The sequence below is a fragment of the Danio rerio genome, chromosome 19 (assembly GCF_049306965.1).
Source record: "Danio rerio strain Tuebingen ecotype United States chromosome 19, GRCz12tu, whole genome shotgun sequence".
Classification (NCBI taxonomy): domain Eukaryota; kingdom Metazoa; phylum Chordata; class Actinopteri; order Cypriniformes; family Danionidae; genus Danio; species Danio rerio.
This window is the reverse complement of record NC_133194.1, coordinates 8,875,477-8,894,958: the sequence shown is the minus strand read 5'-3', so window position 1 is coordinate 8,894,958 and position 19,482 is coordinate 8,875,477. Positions and strand designations below refer to the sequence as shown.

Below are 19,482 nucleotides of genomic sequence, written 5' to 3'. Positions count from 1 at the left end.
TTAATATTCATAAAAAGCCTCGCGGGCGCCACAAAACTGATTGCGGGCCGCAGATGGCCCGCGGGCTGTAGTTTGAACACCCCTGGTCTAGTGAATGCCACAATATGTTTCCCAGCTGGAAGGGCATCTGCTGCATAGAACATGTCCTGGATAAGTTGGCGGTTCATTCCGCAGTGGAGACCGCAGATTAATAAAAGGACTAAGCTGAAAAGAAATTGAATGAATGAATGTTACAATGTGATCAACATCAGCAATAGGGTAAAATAGATGAGCTTTCCACCTTTTCAGGTGTCTTTTCAGGATTGTGCTGAAACTGAGAAAGTTGCTGAAAAAGTTTTATTATACATATGTACAGCAGAATGCATATTAATGTGAGGATTCTAAACTACGAGCAAATCAAAAGTAATTCATGCTGCTTAGACATGATGTTGTTGCAAACAGCACTGTTATTTGCAAAGGGAAATGAAGTATTTATTTTAGTAAAGCAGTATATGCAGTTGGTAAAACAAATATGGATACTGCTTGACCATTTCACACAGCCCTTTCACCAATACAAAATTCACTAAATGAACGCTACTGAAAAAGATTGATAATAAATACAGATGCAGAAAGAAGTTGTGCACAATACCATCTCTTGGTTAAGTTCGGAAATTAAGCACAGTGATGATAGTCTGACCCACAGAATAATCTACAATGAATCCAGAACTAGGAAGCAGCACAGATACCGACACAATCTGATTAGGGGGCACTTAGCATCTCTCAGAAATCTCTAGATTGTGTCCAGTTTACAGAATTCATGTTTAGGGTGGTTTTGAGATCAGTGGGATTGTGCCACAGGCAGAGGTCGTCGGAAGAGCAAGATGTGTGGTTCTATAAAGAAAAAGAAAATCAGAAACATTAGAAGTTGAGAGAGCAGTGATGGTGTTCTGACGATCTGTGCTGCCTCCTCAGAATGTGCTACCGGTAGCTTAATCTGTCATGTTTCATCTACCAAAACAGGGTTAGCACATCTTGTCAACAGGGCCGGAGTGGGACTCATTTTAAGCCCTGGAGTTTCAAGCCAGACCGGCCCACCTCAGTTCAAGACTGACTATATTAAAATAACGTCATTTCCAATTCAGTGTCTAATGACACCATCACGTCTTTTTCAAGAAAACTGCTGCGCTATCACAATGGGAATGAAAAATAAATATTGCTCTGTGATCCGCAAGACACGGTATTACTTTCTATTGATTGCTTTATCTTTTTCTCCCCTTTTTAGATTTCTGATCAAGTTATCTCTGATTTATTAATGTAGTGAATCATCTGATTTTCATTTAGCAGGTGTAATATTCATTAATTTTAATTATTCGAATTCTTATATTCACTAAGGTGCCGCTGTTTGGGGTCGAATGATGATAGTTAAATCATCATTAAAATTAGTTAACTTTCAGGCTGCATTTTGCTTACGGGGCTGCAAGAAAATAGATAAAAAGTTTTGTAGTTCGAGCCCAAATAAATATTTGTTTCCGTTCTAATCGTTTAAGTTCATTTATTTGAATATATAAAAATCAGTGGATATTATCGATGCATTTATTGGGTAAAATTGCTCATTCAATGTGTTGTTGATCATTAATATCAATGCACCGGCAAAAATAGACCCAGCGGCGAAACTATCGCACTGCTGCTTCATCGACGCTCACGCCTCATGCTGAAACACTGCTTCTGCGTGCAGTATGAAGCTCTAATCTGTTAATGTGGATGCCAAAAAAAAAACGCTCTGCTCACGCTTGCGGTGTGAAACAGGCTTGAGTTTTTCAGCACTCTCTCCGAAAACACTCTGTTGATCTCAGCTGGCATTCGCCACATGATCGCTCTCATTAGCACCACTGTTTATAATTTTAAGTAGGTTTGCAAATCTGTGTACTTTCCATTGCTTCTTCCTCAAACTTTAGCCGTTTGCAATTCCTGCGGTCACAAAAGCCCCCTGTCATATCAACTTGGTGCGCCTGAAAATCGTTAGCATGTTGCGTCGCGTGCACGTCCCTCCATTGGAAATAACTTGCACGAGCTCGCCTTAGTTAATAGCCCCAGTCATAGTTAGTCCAATGTGTGTGGTTATTAGTCTTGGTGTACAAACTAGTGCACAGTTGGCATTACTTTGTTTAGTTGCTGCAGATTTGTTTCGTGCAGAAACGAGGTGTTGAGAAGCCTTTACGATTAATTAACCGTGACTAATTAAATTGCGGTTAATAGAGAAACCGGTTAATCGTCGCATCCCTAATCTAGTCAACTTCAAATGTCTATCAATATGAATTACCACATTAAATAAGGATGTAAAAACAGGATTAAGCACATCTTGTCAGCTTCAAATGTCCATCAAGATGAACTACCACATTAAATAAGGATGTAAAAACAGGGGTAGCACATCTTGTCAGCTTCAAATGTCCATCGAAATTAACTACTACTCTATTGAACAATGTAGAAAAAGGCATAGCAGCTTCAAATGTCTATCAGCGTGAACTACTGACTTAATGTTTTTTTTTTCTTTAATATTTAATTTGTATTTTAGAGAGGTAGTTCATTCTGATAGACATTTGAAGCTGACAAGTTGTGCTAACCCTGTTTTTTTAGATGAAATATGACAGATTGAGCTACTTGTAGCACATTTTGATGAGGTAGCACAGATCGTCAGAACAATGGACCGATTTCAGACTTTTTGAAATCTTAACACACACATACCAGGCTGGTGAATCATGTAATGCACCCATCCTTGACTCTGCTGAACACCCAGATTCCTCCATTCTGTCTCAGACATCAGATGGGTCTTGGGAACTCTTTTAGCAATGTCCTTAGGAAGCATGACATGCCTAAAAATGAATGGAAACCATGGCTTCATTTCATGTGATTGTCACTTTTGTGATGCAAAAGAGGGTTGAACAGCAGAACATGATTGTTTTCTGTAATGTCATGAAGTCACAGGAACTCCAAAACATAAACACATATGACAATGAAAGTAAACAAAATAGATAGGTCGAATGTTTTACCTGTACTCGAATTTGTCATCGTCGTATTTGTCGGAGTAATAAATCTGCTTGTGAGACATTGCGTATTTGTTGTTTCTGGATGATGAGAAGAATCCGACATGTTAATAAAATAATGTGTATTGTTAATGTATTGTCTATTGTATTGAACTATACGGTTAAAGGAAATTATCAGTTATCGGTTTGACTTGTTAATACATGTAACGTTATAAACTACATAAATACAGCCTTACGACTGTTTCCCTCCAATGCTGGCTACGTTAGCTTCTCATGCCACTTTAGCTAATAAACAACATAACCACAGATTCAGTGTTTATTCTAGATAAGCATAGTCACTTACTGCTTCTTCCTGTTGTGAATGCAACAACTGTCTAAATTACTTGACAACGAGTACTTTAGTTGAAGTGTGAATCTATTTTTTTACAAATGACAAATCTACGAAAACATCCACCGTTTAGGTTTCCTCCTTGCTTGAACTTCCCTCCCGGAGATCCTCTAGCCCGCCCACAAGCGTTCGAATGTAAAAAAGTATTTTCCTATTGGACAGATGCTAAACACGTCATTTAGACAACATATTTTTATTGGCTGGAAGACTTTCTGCTATTGGATACGACGTCTGCCTGTTTTTTGGATGCGGCGCAAAATAAAAGTCGCAAAAAAATCACAAATAAAATTATATATGTTTTATGTTTAGACTGTTTCATACTAATCATGGTGCTGCTTATATATATATATATATATATATATATATATATATATATATATATATATATATATATATATATATATATATATATATATATATATACATACATATATATTCATGATTGTTTGCGGGTTTTTTGTGGGTAGGGGCTGTGAAATGATACTTTGATCAATGGTTTTATTGTTTGATGTTTTTCATTAACGCTGTCAAATTCCCTTCTAGTTTTTTTAGATAAAATAATTTATGCAGCAGGGATGTTGCTGTGAGTTTCATATTTTTATTATTTTTTTATGATTTTTTCTCAATTTGCTATATATATATATATATATATATATATATATATATATATATATATATATATATATATATATATATATATATGAAGTCTTCAGAGATGCTAAAAACCTTTATGTGCTATCTGTAATTTTCTTCTACAATGAGCATTTTTCTCAGCTACTCATGTTTATGTTCAGTTATTTCATGTTATAAGCGATGAAAATAAACAATTCTTTGCCGTAAAAGTAAAATTAATGAATCAAGACAGAAAAAAATGCAGAAAAATTAAAAAATGCTAATATTAGAATATTAGTAATTATTAAATATAGAGTATATTACTCTTCATATATATATATATATATATATATATATATATATATATATATATATATATATATATGAAGATGTTCGCTGACTAAAATATTATTTTACTAAATATATCTGTTTAATAGGTGATGCAGTGGCAAAGTAGGTATTGCTGTCGCCTCACAGCAAGAAGGTTTGCTGGTTCGAACCTCAGTTGGTGTTTCTGTGTGGAGTTTGCATGTTCTCCCTGCGTTCGCTGGGTTTGCTCCAGGTTTCCCCACAGTCCAAAGACATGCGGTACAGGTTTTATTTATGCTGAGCACTATATATATATATATATATATATATATATATATATATATATATATATATATATATATATATATATATATATATATATATATATATATATATATATATATGTATATGCATGTATGTTTACATAATTATATTTGCTTTATACACCAACAGTATTGTAAAGTATAACTCTCCATACATTGCACTTTAAAGGGAAGCCATGGACTTTTGATGATGATCCTTTCTTTACTTTCTATCTGTAGTACACAAAAAGATTATACTAATTTACTTGATTTCAAATAAGCACAAAGGTTATCGTGTGTGTGTGTGTGTGTGTATGTGTGTGTGTATTGCTGTCGCCTCACAGCAAGAAGGTTGCTGGTTCAAGCCTCGGCTGGGTCAGTTGACATTTTTGTGTGGAGTTTGCATGTTCTCCCTGTGTTGGTTTGGATTTCCTCCGGGTGCTCCGATTTTCCCCACCCACAAGTCCAAAGACATGCGCTATAGGTGAATTGGATAAGCTAAATTGTCCGCCAGTGTTGGGAATGAGATTGTATGGGTGTTTCCCAGTGATGGGTTGCAGCTGGAAGGACATCCGCTGCATAAAACATGCTGGATAAGTTGGTGGTTCATTCCGCTGTGGCAATCCCGGATTGATAAAGTGACTAAGCCGAAAGGAGAATGAATGAATGAATGAACATGAAATGAGGGTAAGACGTTTAAGAATCAATTACAGTATATAAAGTCATTACAAAATGAGATAGTTCTGTTTGCTTTCTTATTTTCAAATAATGAAATTTAAATATTAAATATATTAAAATATTTAAATAACTACTTGCAAAAAAACCTGGAAAATATGGTTTGGTATTAGTACATTTGCATTTGTGGATATGGAATGAAAAAAAATCAGTTAAATGTAGGCTATAACAAAACAAGCATTTCTATTAGTAGAGACAGATTGATAATAACCACAAATAATATCTTTAAGAGTAACAGAAACATGTTGACTATTATCTTTAATAAATGAGCCAATATGTTTGCAAAATTGTGCGTATGTGTCTGTGTGTGTGTGTGTGTGTGTGCGTCAGCATCGGATGCAGCTGTCCGGTGCCGGTGCTTCAAGTGATCTCTAGATGGCGGTAAAACCTAATAAATAAATCAGATGAGATAAATATAGCATCATTGTGATGTTTCTTAAAAATGAATTCTGATTACTGTTGCTTTCCACATTTCTACATGTTTCATTACACTTAACATTGGTATGAGTCTTCATCGTAATCCTGGGCTCATTATATATATACATTTTTAATGATATATTTCCTCGTCAGACATAAAGGAATTGACTAGATACGGTATAAAAGCAATGTTATGCATCCGTACATGCATTTGTGTCTGTGCAAATAATGGCCAAAATAACCTTAGATGTCTCGAAATGCAACAATATATTGTGAATAACGTTAATGTATGACATATGTTTCAACATTTTGGAAGCATATAGAAAAATAAACCTTTTATATCTAATTATTGGCTACAATTCTTAACTATAAGATATTTATAGTATATGGAAATAAATGAACGTAAATCCTCTGTGCTTTAGGGGGTGCAGAAATATCCGCAATCCTTACAATCAAGGCCTAAACCAAATCAAGCAAAAGACAGTGAAATACGAGATCCTGGAAGGACATAAATACACAACAACCACACATCCATAGAATCTAATTACAATTGTGATGTTTTTCTTTGAGATCAAAACTGTAACTGACATACCACAGGAGATTTAGATGCAAACTTACGCGCATAACCAAAAACCATAACGAAAAACATTTTTTCTATCTATAATTGATAACTTTATCTTCCAAGACCTGGCCGTAGTCGATCGATGACGGGAAGTAGGCGCTTCATCTGGAGCGAGGATAGTCGGGAATCTCAAAAAGCAGGTAAACAAAATAACTGCCTGTGCATGAAAAAACAAAATCCGAAAACTACACACACCTTCATTAAAATGCATGATCATGAAGGCACAATGTGGCATCAGTGTGAGGTTATTTATAAGCAGGTAAACGTTGCCGTGCACATGCAGTGGCCTGCGCTTAAATGACCCTCGCGACGGGGCAGCACAGACCCCGCCGTCATAACAGAACAAACCCAAAAATACACCCCATGTTTCTATTTATCAGCCCAGTAGTGCTTTGTTTAGCAGTCAGTCAGCATACAAACCTAATGTAAGAGACAAAATGTGTCGGAAACTCATTATTCTTACGACAGCGATTCAATTCTGTCCCCATTTGTTGTTAGCCAGGTCAGCCGCAGGTTTTAGCCGTTCCCTGTTTGTCAAAACGTTATATACATAATGAATTGTATATACTTGTAACGCGTTCTCGATAGGAACTAACCCCCTTTTTCTTGTTTATTGCTCAATTATATTTTCGTACAATGTTTTTATTCCATCTAACGTTAAAGGGGCTTGTTTGGATTCTGTTGTTGATACCATTGCTGCTGTAGCGTGCTAAACAGGCTCTGTTAACACACATGTAAATGATATAATGTGTATAATATATCATAATATCTACTTGTAAATGTTTAAAATGATTCATTCTTATATTGCATCTCTAAATACGTGTTCTGGTTCAGCCACCAACATCTAGGTTGCTATAGAGGCATTACGCGGCTGTTAGCCAAAGCTAACAAAAGCCGATGGGTGTTATTTGCTGTGGCACGATGTGTTTATATGTTTAAATGAAAACTTATACATGTATTTTTGTTGTGGAACTAAAATGAACTATTAATAAATGATGATATACATGATTCGTGATAATTATACGTGAGGCTAACATCATTCTCAGTTTACCTCAGAGGTACCTTAGCACGAAGCAGTGTCTGTTAATGTTTAGAAAAAGAAGAGTTTGAAATAAATTGATTTAGTTGGCTTTGATTTTAGTTGGATGTTTTAAAATTAAGGTATTTAAAAAAAACAGTAGACTTGCCATAAGCTGTTGCTTAAACTTACTTAGCACCTTACACATCACATTAAATCACAGCAGAATTTAGACTCAATATTAAAGAATATGAGCTATTAATAAATACAATGAGTTATTCTCTTATTAAAAGAGAATTTAATGTCAACCAGATGTTATTTACACTGTCATTATTTAGTAATTTTGTCAAATTATGGCATTCATGCAAGAGTATACTATGGAAATTGTCAGTAAATCGATTTGTTGAACATGATGTTTATAATATTGTCAATAAAACACATTTTGTACACTATTAATGAAATTGGCATTACATTGGTTTCTCATTTCATTTGTTTATATTTTAGGATTAAGTGAGTCCACTGACCCGGCATGGGGGACATGAAAACCCCCGATTTCGATGACCTGTTGGCAGCATTTGACATTCCTGATATTGATGCCAAAGAAGCTATCCAGTCAGCCCCGGATGAGGTGGAGGGGCATCAAGGAGCAGGTGGAGCATCGCTTATAAAATCTGGTGATGCTTCAGTAGGTGAAAGTTCTGCCTTACGGTCACCCAGCCCATCCACAGATTCCCAGAGCGACCCATCTATTGTCAGTGTGATTGTGAAGAACCGCGTTCGTCCTGAGCCATTTGATGGTGGCGAAAATTCAGTACCAGACCCACTCAACCATAATGGATTTGTGTCATCTGGTGGGTCAGTACATATGTCTCAGTCTCGAGGCCAGCCGAATGGTGAACAGTGGCCTGTATGTAGCTCCAAGGCAATTCCAGAGACTGCAGGACAGCATGGATCGTCTGGCGGTTCCAAACAGGGGAGCAACATCTTCAATAAGCTGAAGCCTTTGATGGCACAAGGTGCTGGAGACTCTGTCGGGAGGGCACGGAAAATGCAGCTTCTGCAACAGCAGCATATGCAGCAGGAGATGAACCTTGAAGGTGCAGACAAGGCAAAAGCTCCTGCAAATCCAAGTGGGGCAAGCGGAGCAGCATCTCCTTTCTTTCCTCCACCTAAACCACTTCTTTCCACTCCTTCCACAGCCTCATCCTCCTCGCCGTCATCATCGTCTCCCTCAGTTGGCTCCAGAGTGTCTGGGGCTGTGGCCTCGTCTCCGCTTGCCACTTCTTTAACAGAGCCGTTTAACGGAACACCACGTCTTAGTTCGTCTGCATTTAGACGTGCAGATTCAGAAGAGGAGGACTCAGATCCTGATTCTGGAGGGTCTTTAGTCATTCATGAGAGTCCGGACTCTCCTACCCCTCCGAAACTCTCACGTCGACTTCGGTCATCCCCTGAAAATTCACAGTCTCCTTCTATTCCCCCTTCAACATCCATATCACCAAATGCTTACCCCAAACCAGGTGACGTCCCCTCCGCATCACCTGCTTCTCCTCGTGCGCAACAGAATTGGCTGTCAACAGCCGCCCAAACAGGAAATGGAAAAAGTTTACCTCAAGAAGAGAGAAACCCAGAGCATGTGATTGAAGAACGGGATTCTCCTGAAAGCCCAGAGCCTGAAATGCCCAAGTCCTCCATGCCAACATCTGCAGTTACTAAAAGATCCTGCAGCCCAGCGGCCGCCTCATCCCCTTCTGCAGCCCTTCGTGAACCCAAGGAGGAAGATGAGGAGATGGAAGTAGACAAAGCATCTACAGAGAATGGACAAGATGCGGAGAACACAGATGGTGGTAAAGGGGATACAGATAAAATAGAGGTAGATCCTGCGCAATCCCTTGAAGCGGAGACTGGCTCGTCAACAAACAGTGATGGAAAAGCTGCAACTGGTGGCAAAGCCCCTTCTAGACCTCTTAAAGTCCGCATCAAGACCATTAAGACGTCTACAGGAGGCATCACTCGCACTGTTACTCGAGTAGCAGGTAAGGGAGGTGCTGCTGCCAATGCAGGAAAAGATGCAAATAAAGGCCAAACAGGAGGTCGAGCCGGTCCCGTGAAAGGTGGGAAAAAAAATGACACCACTGCTGGTCAAGGCGTGAAATGCTCAACCCTACCAGTATCCACTTTAGAAGCCAGTAGTGCCATGCTCGCTGCAGCCAGCAAGGTTCAAAACAAAATGACCATGCAGTCAGATAAAACTAAAGTCTCCGCCACTGCAGTGAGCATCACAAAAGCCACCACTCTACCTGTCGCACCAGCTGTCGGCGGGATAAGCGTACGTCCTACAGTCGGTAAAACCACCAATGGAGGGACTATGCCATGTAAACCAGCATCTATCGTCAACAGCACTGGTGCTGTTATTTCTCGAAGCCAGTCCAGCCTAGTCGAGGCCTTCAACAAGATCTTAAATAGCAAGAACTTGCTTCCTAGTTACCGTCCAGATCTCTCAACCCCTCCACCGCCTGAATGGGGTCTTCCTATGCCTGCCGCTGGCTACCGCTGCTTGGAGTGTGGAGATTCGTTCGCTCTGGAGCGCAGCCTGGCTAGACACTACGACCGTCGCTCTTTAAGAATAGAGGTGACCTGCAATCACTGCGCAAAACGGCTGGCTTTCTTCAACAAGTGCAGTCTGCTGCTACATGCTCGCGAGCACAAGGAACGAGGCCTGGTCATGCAGTGCTCACATTTGGTTATGAGACCAGTTACAGTGGAGCAGATGATTGGCCAGCAGGACACTACCCCCATTGGTAACTTCAAAATTCTGCAGTTTTCTGTGAACGCTTAATGTCATACACTCAATGCTGAATGCCAAATGTTCTGTTTGTAGGTATGCTTTCTCCGTCACTTTCCTCTCCACCTTTGACATCCTCCACTACCCCTGCAGGGACGATTCCTGCACCGTCCACTTCCAGTCCACTCAAAGACTCCCCCTCTCCAGGCACGGCTTCAACTCAGCCCAGTCCTGCCCGTCGTGGACCCCAGAGTCCTCAGGCATTGATGCCGCTGCCCTGCAAGAAAGGCGAAGCTCTGCAATACCACAACTTCAAGTGTCCAGAATGTCAAGCCCAGTTTTTAAGCAAGGCTGAATTAGTGACCCATTTCCAGCAAATCAGAGCTACTCCAAACTCAGTAAGTTCTAATACTATAAACATACTAGAATTGTCTAGAACACTTTTTCTATATCTGATGACCTGGTTGGACGAGCAGGTCTGATTTTTTTTTCTGCAGACGTTTGAACCAACCCTGCATCATTTTGTTTAAACACTATTTTTCAGCATCATGATTATATGTGTGTGTACTATAAAATGACTCCATGGTGCAACACAACATAGTTAAAGTTATTGTCTGTCAGTTTACACATTTACTCAGATCCTGATTTTTTTAAACTGACCCAAAAGTACATGTATGAACTTGATTTACTAATTTCCTACACTCTATTTCTTTTTCAGACTTGCACGCTTTGTTCTCCTCCCATGATGCTGCCTAACTGGTGCAGTGTGTCGGCTCATCAGCGGATCCATAAACACCGCGCACCTCACGTGTGCCCAGAGTGTGGTGGCACTGCCCGCCAGGCCACATTTCAGACGCATCTGGAAGAGTCCTGCCTGCATTTTGCTAGGCGCATCGGCTACAGGTTTCTGGCCTAAAAATATTTAGTTAAATCGCAAAACACTTACTGTTATCTGCAAGATTTCCTGCAAGTAAACAAAATAAAAGTGTTGCTTTGGACATGCTCAAATCTCCAACCAAATCTTTTCCTTTAGGTGCTCCAGTTGTCAGGTTGTGTTCGGAGGTTTGAACTCTATCAAGTCCCACATTCAGACGGCTCACTGTGAGGTGTTTCATAAGTGCCCCAATTGCCCGATGGCCTTCAAATCTGCCCAAAGCGCCCAAGGGCACATCACTTCCCAGCATCCTGCACTCACAGCTGCACAGGCCAAGTAGGGTGACCCATCACACACAGCTTAATACAATTTTTATAATATAAATAAATTCTTTGAGGTTATTAACTTTGTACTGTTTTTACAGGATGATCTACAAGTGTGTCATGTGCGATACAGTTTTTACCCAGAAACCTCTGCTGTACATGCATTTTGACACTCATTTAGCCAAACAGAAGGTGCATGTGTTCAAATGTCCAGACTGCACTAAACTTTATGCCCAGAAAGGATCCATGATGGAACACATAAAGGTAGATATCCTTAATGTTATAATGAATTTTTGTATTATTATTGTTATTATTATTATTAAGTATATTTTTATTCCTGAATACAATACAATATAATAAATAATTAACATATTTTTCTATTAATATTGTTACATTATAATGTATTATTAATAAAGTAATAATATTAATAATATGCTATAATGAATTGCAATATACAAACTACACTGAACGGCCACTTTATTAGGTACACCTGTCTAACTGCTCATTAATGCAAATTTCTAATCAGCCAATCACATGGCAGTAACTCATTGCATTTAGGCATGTAGAAATGGTCAAGATGATCTGCTGCAGTTCAAACCGAGCATCAGAATGGGAAAGAAAGCTGATTTAAGGGACTTTGAAAGTGGCATGGTTGTTGGGGCCAGACGGGCTGGTCTGAGTATTTCAGAAACTGCTGATTTACTGAGATTTTCACACACAACCATTTATAGGGTTTACGGAGAATGTTCTGAAAAAGAGAAAATATCCAGTGAGTGGCAGTTCTGTGGGCGCAAATACCTTCTTGATGCCAGAGGTCAGAAAAGAATGGCCACACTAGTTTAAGCTAATAGTTAAAGCAATGGTAACTGGGCTACAGCAGCAGAAGACCACACCTGATGCCACTCCTGACAGCTAAGATCAGGAAACTGAGGCTACAATTCACACAGGCTCACCAAAATTGGACAATAGAAGATTGGAAAAACGTTACACCTGTCTCGATTTCTATTGCGACATTTGGATGGAAGGTTCAGAATTTGGTGTCAACAACATGACAGCATGGATCCATCCTGCCTTGTATCAATGGTTTAGGCTGGTGGTAGTGGTGTAATGGTGTGGGGGATATATTTTTCCACACTTTGGGCCCATTAGTACCAATTGAGCATTGTGTCAACGGCACAATCTACCTGTGTATTGTTGCTGACCATGTCCATCCCTTTATGACCATAGTGTACCCATCTTCTGATGGCTACTTCCAGCAGAATAATGCGCCATGTCATAAAGCGCAAATCTCAGACTGGTTTCTTGAACGTGACAATGAGTTCACTGCACTCAAATGGCCTCCACAGTCACCAGATCTCAATCCAATAGAGCATCTTTGGGATGTGGTGGATCGGGAGATGGATTATGAATGTGCAGCTGAAAAATCTGCAGCAACTGCATGATGCTATAATGTCAACATGGACTAAAATTCCTGAGGATTATTTTCAGTATCTTGTTGAACCTATGCCAATGAAGGATTAAGGCCGTTCCGAAGGCAAAAGGGGGTCCAACCTTGTACTAGTAAGGTGTACCTAATAAAGTGGCCAGCAAGTGTATGTGTACATTGTGTTCATTTTTATAATATTTTATGAAATAGTAGTTATTATTGTTATTTAAATAACTATCTTTTTTTAAAATCATTATTTTATTATGATACAATGCATTTAAGGATTGTTTAAATGAAAGAATACATTGTCATTTTGCCTTTTGTGTTACCCATTCTTTTCACATTCCCTGAAGAATGTGGTGTCAAAAAAGGCATACAGTAATACTCTTGGTTAGGCATTTACAAAGTGATTTCTCTGTATCACGCTGTCTAAAGCTCAAACCAAGTACAACAGCCGCCTCGGTGTGCAAATTATCATGCTATCCATTCCGTATCGCTTTAACCAAAGTCGTCTTTTAATATTTCCCATTAGACTGCTCACAGAGGCTTGTCTGTCAAAGCTGAGACTCCGCCCACCACCTCTTCTCCCGTCTCCGCCCCTGCCGGTAACTCCACCTCTAAACCCAAACCAGCAACAGAAAACAATTCAGATGAGCTGAGCCAGGGCCCAGGAGAGGAGGAAGAGGAAGGGGAAGACGAGGAGGGAGAGCAGGAAGGAGAAGAGAGAGAAGATGAAGAGGAGGAGGAGAATGAGGAGGAGGAGCAGGTGAGCTCTCCAGAGAGCGGGAATATGGAGTGGAGGTGCAAGGAGTGCAAGAAGCGATTTCCAGAGAGAGAGGATTACATCGACCACATGAAGAATGAACACGGAACGGTTGGTACTCTTAAAAAAATAACAGAGTAAGCACAAGTAAACTGATCAATTGAGCTTCTAGCAATTTCTTGTGACTGCTGTAAGAGAAATAATATATTTAGTTTTATATATTTTGAGATCTGCTTTAGAAAAGCTTATTGTTAGAGTATATGTGTGGTGTTTTTGTTTTTTCTTTAAAATCCATTACATGCAGTGCTTCTCACACATACACTTTACTTGGTCAGGCCGCCCAGATATATTAACAGCCGCCCAATTATATTTAGTATATTTAGGCCCAATCCCAATTGTACTTTGGTACCCTTTCCCCTTGGCCCTTACAATCAAGGGTGAAGGGGAAGGGCTTCAAAATGTACCCCTAAGAATTGGGACAGCACCTGCACACGTCATCATGTGTCATCGCCATCTTATGCTCCATATGAGTTCAGACGATGGCGACTGCTGGAGTAATTCCAGTTGTGCTATTTTTGGTGTTTATCTTCAGGAAATCACTGAAGGCATTTATTATGTCATCATAACCATCTAATGTGCCAATAAGATCATATCTGTGTTGTGCACACAGTGGCCATATTCATCTATGTAAACACACCAAAAACAACATTAACATTATAGCAGACACTGTAAAAAGCCCATGACAGCCACTAGACATTACTAGTGGGTATTCCAGTGTCATCGAGTGTCAGAATGTTGTGGGATTGCTGCACAGGAATATTATTAGAGATAATAAATAATAAAAGTTTTTATTTTAGCGTTTTTTTTTTGTTTTTTTTTTTTTTTAAAGCAAGATGGTAAAACACGAACACGGTTATGAATATATATATTAAAATGTGTTTGTTTGTTGTAAAAACTCGTAATAATGACAAAAAATACTAATTCGTTGATCTCTTTACTTCCGGGTGCAGCTGTGGCTGGTGTATTCTGGGAAATTTTTCTTACCCCTTGGTTTCGAGTGTTGTCCTGAAAAATCTTCGTTTGAAGGGGTGTATACCCCTTGCCTTTAGCCTTACGCCTTCCAGCTAAAGAGAATTTCGACACCACTACCCCTTCACGGGCACCTGCAAAACGAGTGGTAGGGGTAAGGGGAAGGGCTAAGGGGTAGAGTTGGGATTGGGCCCTAGTGACACTTTTTTTTTTTTTTTACTATTATTATCATCCTTTTACACTCTTTTGTATCTACCTAATATAACCAAACATGCGAGATTGATTAAGTAGTGGAAAATCCTTTCTTGTTTGCCCGTTTCGTTCTGTGAGTGCGTGAACTCTCAACACTCTCACATGCTCTAAAGACCCACAGACCCATGCACCTTTCTGATACTAAACTCGCCTATATTTTTTATTATTAAATTATTATTATTGTATTATTATTAAATGTATTACATTATAATCATTTTTAATAGGGGAAGTGAAATCTTTTCCAACTGAGATATTACAAAATCCTTAGCATTTAGCCTTGTATAATAGTTATAAAACAAAATTAATTAAACAAAATTATTACCAAAAAAAAGTTATAAAAAGTCTTACATTTCACTTGGTGGAACCTACAGAAACCCTGTCAAATGTGCTTTTATTTTCTTCTTCTAGGTAATGAAGAAATTTCCCTGCAGATTGTGCGAGCGTTCATTCAGTTCAGCCAACAGTCTTCGTCGGCATGTCCGAATAATACACGAGGGCGTCAAGAGAGTCTTCCACTGCCCGTGAGTCGAACATTACTCAACTGCAAATCAGGGTTGAAAATTAACAAGGGCTCGTGGTACAAATCTCCCGCAGGTTTAAGTTAAGAGGGGAAAATATAAAAATATGAATTATCTACACTAATATTATATTTGTACATGTAGTTTGTATTCAGGTTAAATGAATGAAAATGAACTTTGCATGCTTATAAATTCTCATCATAACATACAAAATGCAGATATGAAGTAAGAAATTAATTTAGCAGCTTCAGTGATTATTACGGTGATTTTGTCAAAAGTGTTAAATCTATGCTAAACTAATGACAGGGACTGGAAGGTTTTGTATGTGAGCCTGGAATATGTCATGCTCAAATCTATAAATGTGTTAATATGTAGGTTACAGATTGATGGATTGAAACATTCATGTTGATTTAGGTAATTGGTAATTTTTTGGCATAAAAGTGTACACGAACACAATTAAGTTATAAAGAGTCCCGCGGGAAATCAATAGCACTCGGCAAATATTTTCCCCAAAAGGACAATGTAATTTCTGATACTGTTACAAATTCACTTAGACCATTCTATTCCTTTATAAAACTGTGCCATAATTATATTTATCTTGTAAATCTGTCTATCTCCCACAGGCACTGCTCAGAAGGCAAGCGAACATTCAGTAGTCGTCTGATTTTGGAGAAGCACATTCGGGTCAGGCACGGCATCAGATCACGACAAACAACAGACAGAACGGTCAGTTTAACCACTCTGCCTCTATTGTATGTTACTGTGCACACACCACTTATTCAGCTGCTGGAAATACCGAATGAATGTCTTTTTATTTTGTTTTTTTATTATTATTATATATTTTTTTTTGATGCAAAAAAGCCTATGCTGAGCTGCACTGGATTTACTCTCCCTCCAGCCATAGTCACTGTGTGATGTGAAGCAGCTTTCACACCGGACATAGAAAGCAATGCGCTATGAAACCCATTCATTTCAATGGCTTGTGCTGTACAAAAATGGTTAGTTGCTGCACTGTGAAAGTGCAAGAGCAGCAGAACAAACTATTGACTACTTTATGCGCTGCGGCTCAAAGTAGCTCAATATTCAACTTTGTACAGTGGGGGAAAGAATTATTGAGCACGTCATCATTTTTCTCAGAAAACATATTTCTAAAGGTGTCGTTAACTTTGATAACAACCAAAAAAATCCATATATGCAAAGAAAACAAATCTAATTAGTTTACAAATGAAGTTGTGTGTTATAAAATGAAATGACGCAGACAAAAAGTATTGAACACTTGAAGAAAAGGAGATGTAGAAAGGCAGTGAAAGGCCAGACAGCTGCTGAAATCTCCCAGTAGTTCATTAACCCTCTGCCTTTCGTCATTGTAAATTAATATCAGCTGCTTCAGTTTAACATCTACATTAGCAGGACGATGAAGATGAAACCTGGCTGGACATTTCAGCAAGACAATGATCCAAAACACAGCCAAGGAAACTCTGAAATGCTTTCAGAGAAAGAAAATCAAGCTGTAGAATGGCCCAGCCAATCACCTGACTTGAATCCAATAGAGAATAAAAAATAAAGATCAGATTTGATAGATGAGACCCACAGAACCATCAGAAAAACAATCAGGTAGCGTACCAACAGGACATTTATATCTAATATACTTGTTCCTGCTGCTTGCAATAAGGCTACTGTGCTATCATGGGTAAAGTGACACCTCTCAACTTGTTCACTGTCAGTAAATAGTTGTTGTTTGCTTGTGTTTTTTTTTATCTGTATAATTTGAGTTAAATTTAAAAAGTCTTGTCGGTGCTAGTGGTGTAGTGGTTAGTGCATTGACACATGAACTCCGGTGCTTGCGGCGACCCGGGTTCGATTCCGCCTCGCGGTCCTATGCCGATCCTTCCCCTCTCTCTGCTCCCCATGCTTTCCTGTCAATTATCTATACTGTCCTATCAAAAATAAAGGTGAAAACCCCGAAAAAATAATTATAAAAATTTTTTAAAAAGTCTTACAAAACTACTTCTTATTATTGAATAAAATAATAAATAATTATCACCAAGCATTTTTAGTATTCTTTTTCAGCCAAGTGCATTCAGAATTGTCTTTTTCATCTCAGAATGTTTATTTTGGTACGTAACAGTTCACATATTCATTTGAATCTCCTCTCGCAGAACGCTCCGAACACTAGAAAGCGCTCTCTTCCAGCTGACGGAGCCGGCAGTTCATCAGAGCTCGACAATGAGAGCGGAGCTCCACCAGCAGGGGGCGGCACCGACACCGATGACGTCCCCGGAGAGGACACCTCGGGTCCAGCTAAGAGAACGCGAGCGTCTGAAAACCGTCCAGTGGAGCAGGAGGAAGAGGACGGGACATTCCGCTGCACACCCTGCGGCTTCACCACACAGGATTGGGAAGAGTTTCAGAGGCACATTCCCGTCCACTGTGACGCAGAGAACGCGCCCCAGCAGTGCCTGCAGTGCGGAGCCTGTTTCGCGTCAGCCGGGTCCCTCAGCCGACATAAATTCATCACGCACCGCTTACGCCAAGGTCAACATGACAGAAACGCATCGCCTGGTGCATCACCGCAGTATGGATCCCCGTCCTCACCGAAAGCGGGCGAGGATGGGGATGGAGGGGTCAGCTGTAGGGTGTGTGGGCGACGCTTCGATAAAGCCTCGGACCTTAACACACACTTCCGCACGCACGGCATGGCCTTCATCACAGCACACAGGACCGACAAGCCCTTGTAGAACGAGAGGAGGAAATAAAATAGGAAAAGCCATTGAAAAATGGGACTAAGTTTATTGCAATTAATTCGAAAAAAACGTAACGTTGTTATGATCGTAAGGTGACCTGTCTTCCGGAAACACACAGATATTAAAAGATACTTGCTCTCTCTTTGTAATATCCCAAACTTTTTCATTTTAGGTCAAGTATGTATCTAAGATTCGTTCGTCTTGCTTGAAAACTACTAAAGCAGTTTGGCGTCTGCCGGGCTTTTTGCGACATCCACACGAACATTAAAGCAAAAAGGGTGCTAGTGAAGGGTTTGTTTTTTTACGAATAAAGGAAAACACTGACTTTTAAATGTAACTATTGTACAGACATTGTAGTACTGATATTTATTTATATTGAAGCATTCATCGGTCTTTTGATAATCACTGAGAACTTAAACAACAAGTGAATGGAGCGTTTGTCGTGTCTGTGAGGAGATGTACAGCAGAGGTCAAATATGGATTGTAAAGTTAAAGTCATGAAAGGTCAATATAAGTAAACATGGATTCATTTCAGTCACAGATATACACTCGAGCACATTTTCTATGTGTATAAATGCAGTACATCACTTTGATATGGTTGTTGCATTGGAAATGTGAACACGTTGAGTCTTTGTAATTTTTATTATTAGCTAAAGGTGGATATTGAAATACTGCTAGTGAAAGCTTGCGTTCGGAGACAGATGTAATTTTCATGACTTTGTCTGAATCCAGAATCGACACTGAGTTTGAAGGATTGCTTGTGTTTTATGATAAATTGTGTACAAATATGAATGTCGTTTGTGTATTTTTTTTTTCTTTGATAAGAGTCTTTTCTATCAGGATGTACTGTGCTCGTTGAAAACCACATTTCTTAAACAAAATAATATTGTGATCGTGTGAATTATGTGTGAGTGTGACTTTCTATACCTTCAGTAATATATGTATATGTCCCATACATAGACAGTCTATAGACAGCCATCTTATTCTGTGATGACCTGCCTGTTTCACTGCCGTACATCTGTGTCAGTTCTCTTTCTAAATAAAATGGTAAAATTGGTACGGTAAAGATTTTTGTGTCCTTAATTATTCTTTATATAAAAATAATTCCTTACATTTATATAGCAGTTTTCTGGACACTCGATCGAAGCACTTTTCACAATTTTGGGGAATCTCATCCACTTGGATGACACAAAGGCAGCCATATTGCGCCAGAGCGCACACCAGCTGATTGGCGGAGAGGAGACAGTAGGTGTGTCCAAAATCACATACTTATGCACTATTCTACGCCATTTTGTAGTATAAATAGTGTAAGTAGTGCGTTCACACTGAAAACTCTAAGACTAAT

General features: G+C 39.1%; 2 protein-coding genes and 1 non-coding gene across 3 annotated transcripts; 2 read left to right on the top strand and 1 right to left on the bottom strand.

Moving 5' to 3' along the window:
* Nucleotides 1–318: 318 nt before the first annotated feature.
* On the bottom strand, nucleotides 319–3,526 carry cks1b (CDC28 protein kinase regulatory subunit 1B). Its single transcript, NM_001003593.3, has 4 exons — nucleotides 3,364–3,526; nucleotides 3,027–3,101; nucleotides 2,722–2,849; nucleotides 319–870 (listed from the first exon to the last, which is right to left on the bottom strand). The coding sequence occupies exons 2-4, from the start codon at nucleotides 3,083–3,085 to the stop codon at nucleotides 818–820; spliced, it is 240 nt and encodes a 79-aa protein (NP_001003593.1). The 5' UTR covers nucleotides 3,086–3,101; nucleotides 3,364–3,526; the 3' UTR covers nucleotides 319–817.
* Nucleotides 3,527–6,239: 2,713 nt separating this feature from the next.
* On the top strand, nucleotides 6,240–19,199 carry znf687b (zinc finger protein 687b). The gene is made up of 10 exons (NM_001347673.1): nucleotides 6,240–6,545; nucleotides 7,928–10,224; nucleotides 10,305–10,606; nucleotides 10,927–11,111; nucleotides 11,242–11,418; nucleotides 11,507–11,669; nucleotides 13,364–13,705; nucleotides 15,284–15,396; nucleotides 16,017–16,119; nucleotides 17,553–19,199. The coding sequence occupies exons 2-10, from the start codon at nucleotides 7,953–7,955 to the stop codon at nucleotides 18,129–18,131; spliced, it is 4,236 nt and encodes a 1,411-aa protein (NP_001334602.1). The 5' UTR covers nucleotides 6,240–6,545; nucleotides 7,928–7,952; the 3' UTR covers nucleotides 18,132–19,199.
* On the top strand, nucleotides 13,146–13,284 carry LOC137488578 (small nucleolar RNA SNORA13). The gene has a single exon (XR_011007655.1). It is a non-coding gene; the product is annotated as a small nucleolar RNA SNORA13 (small nucleolar RNA).
* Nucleotides 19,200–19,482: the final 283 nt, after the last annotated feature.

Coding starts and splice junctions, on each gene's coding strand:
- znf687b (NM_001347673.1), top strand. CDS start 7,953: ATGGGGGACATGAAAACCCCCGATTTCGATGACCTGTTGGCAGCATTT. Junction 10,225..10,304: donor GCAGGACACTACCCCCATTG/GTAACTTCAAAA, acceptor TTCTGTTTGTAG/GTATGCTTTCTCCGTCACTT. Junction 11,112..11,241: donor GCTAGGCGCATCGGCTACAG/GTTTCTGGCCTA, acceptor CTTTTCCTTTAG/GTGCTCCAGTTGTCAGGTTG.
- cks1b (NM_001003593.3), bottom strand. CDS start 3,085: ATGTCTCACAAGCAGATTTATTACTCCGACAAATACGACGATGACAAA. Junction 2,850..3,026: donor GATGACAAATTCGAGTACAG/GTAAAACATTCG, acceptor ATTCATTTTTAG/GCATGTCATGCTTCCTAAGG. Junction 871..2,721: donor TTACATGATTCACCAGCCTG/GTATGTGTGTGT, acceptor TTTTCTTTATAG/AACCACACATCTTGCTCTTC.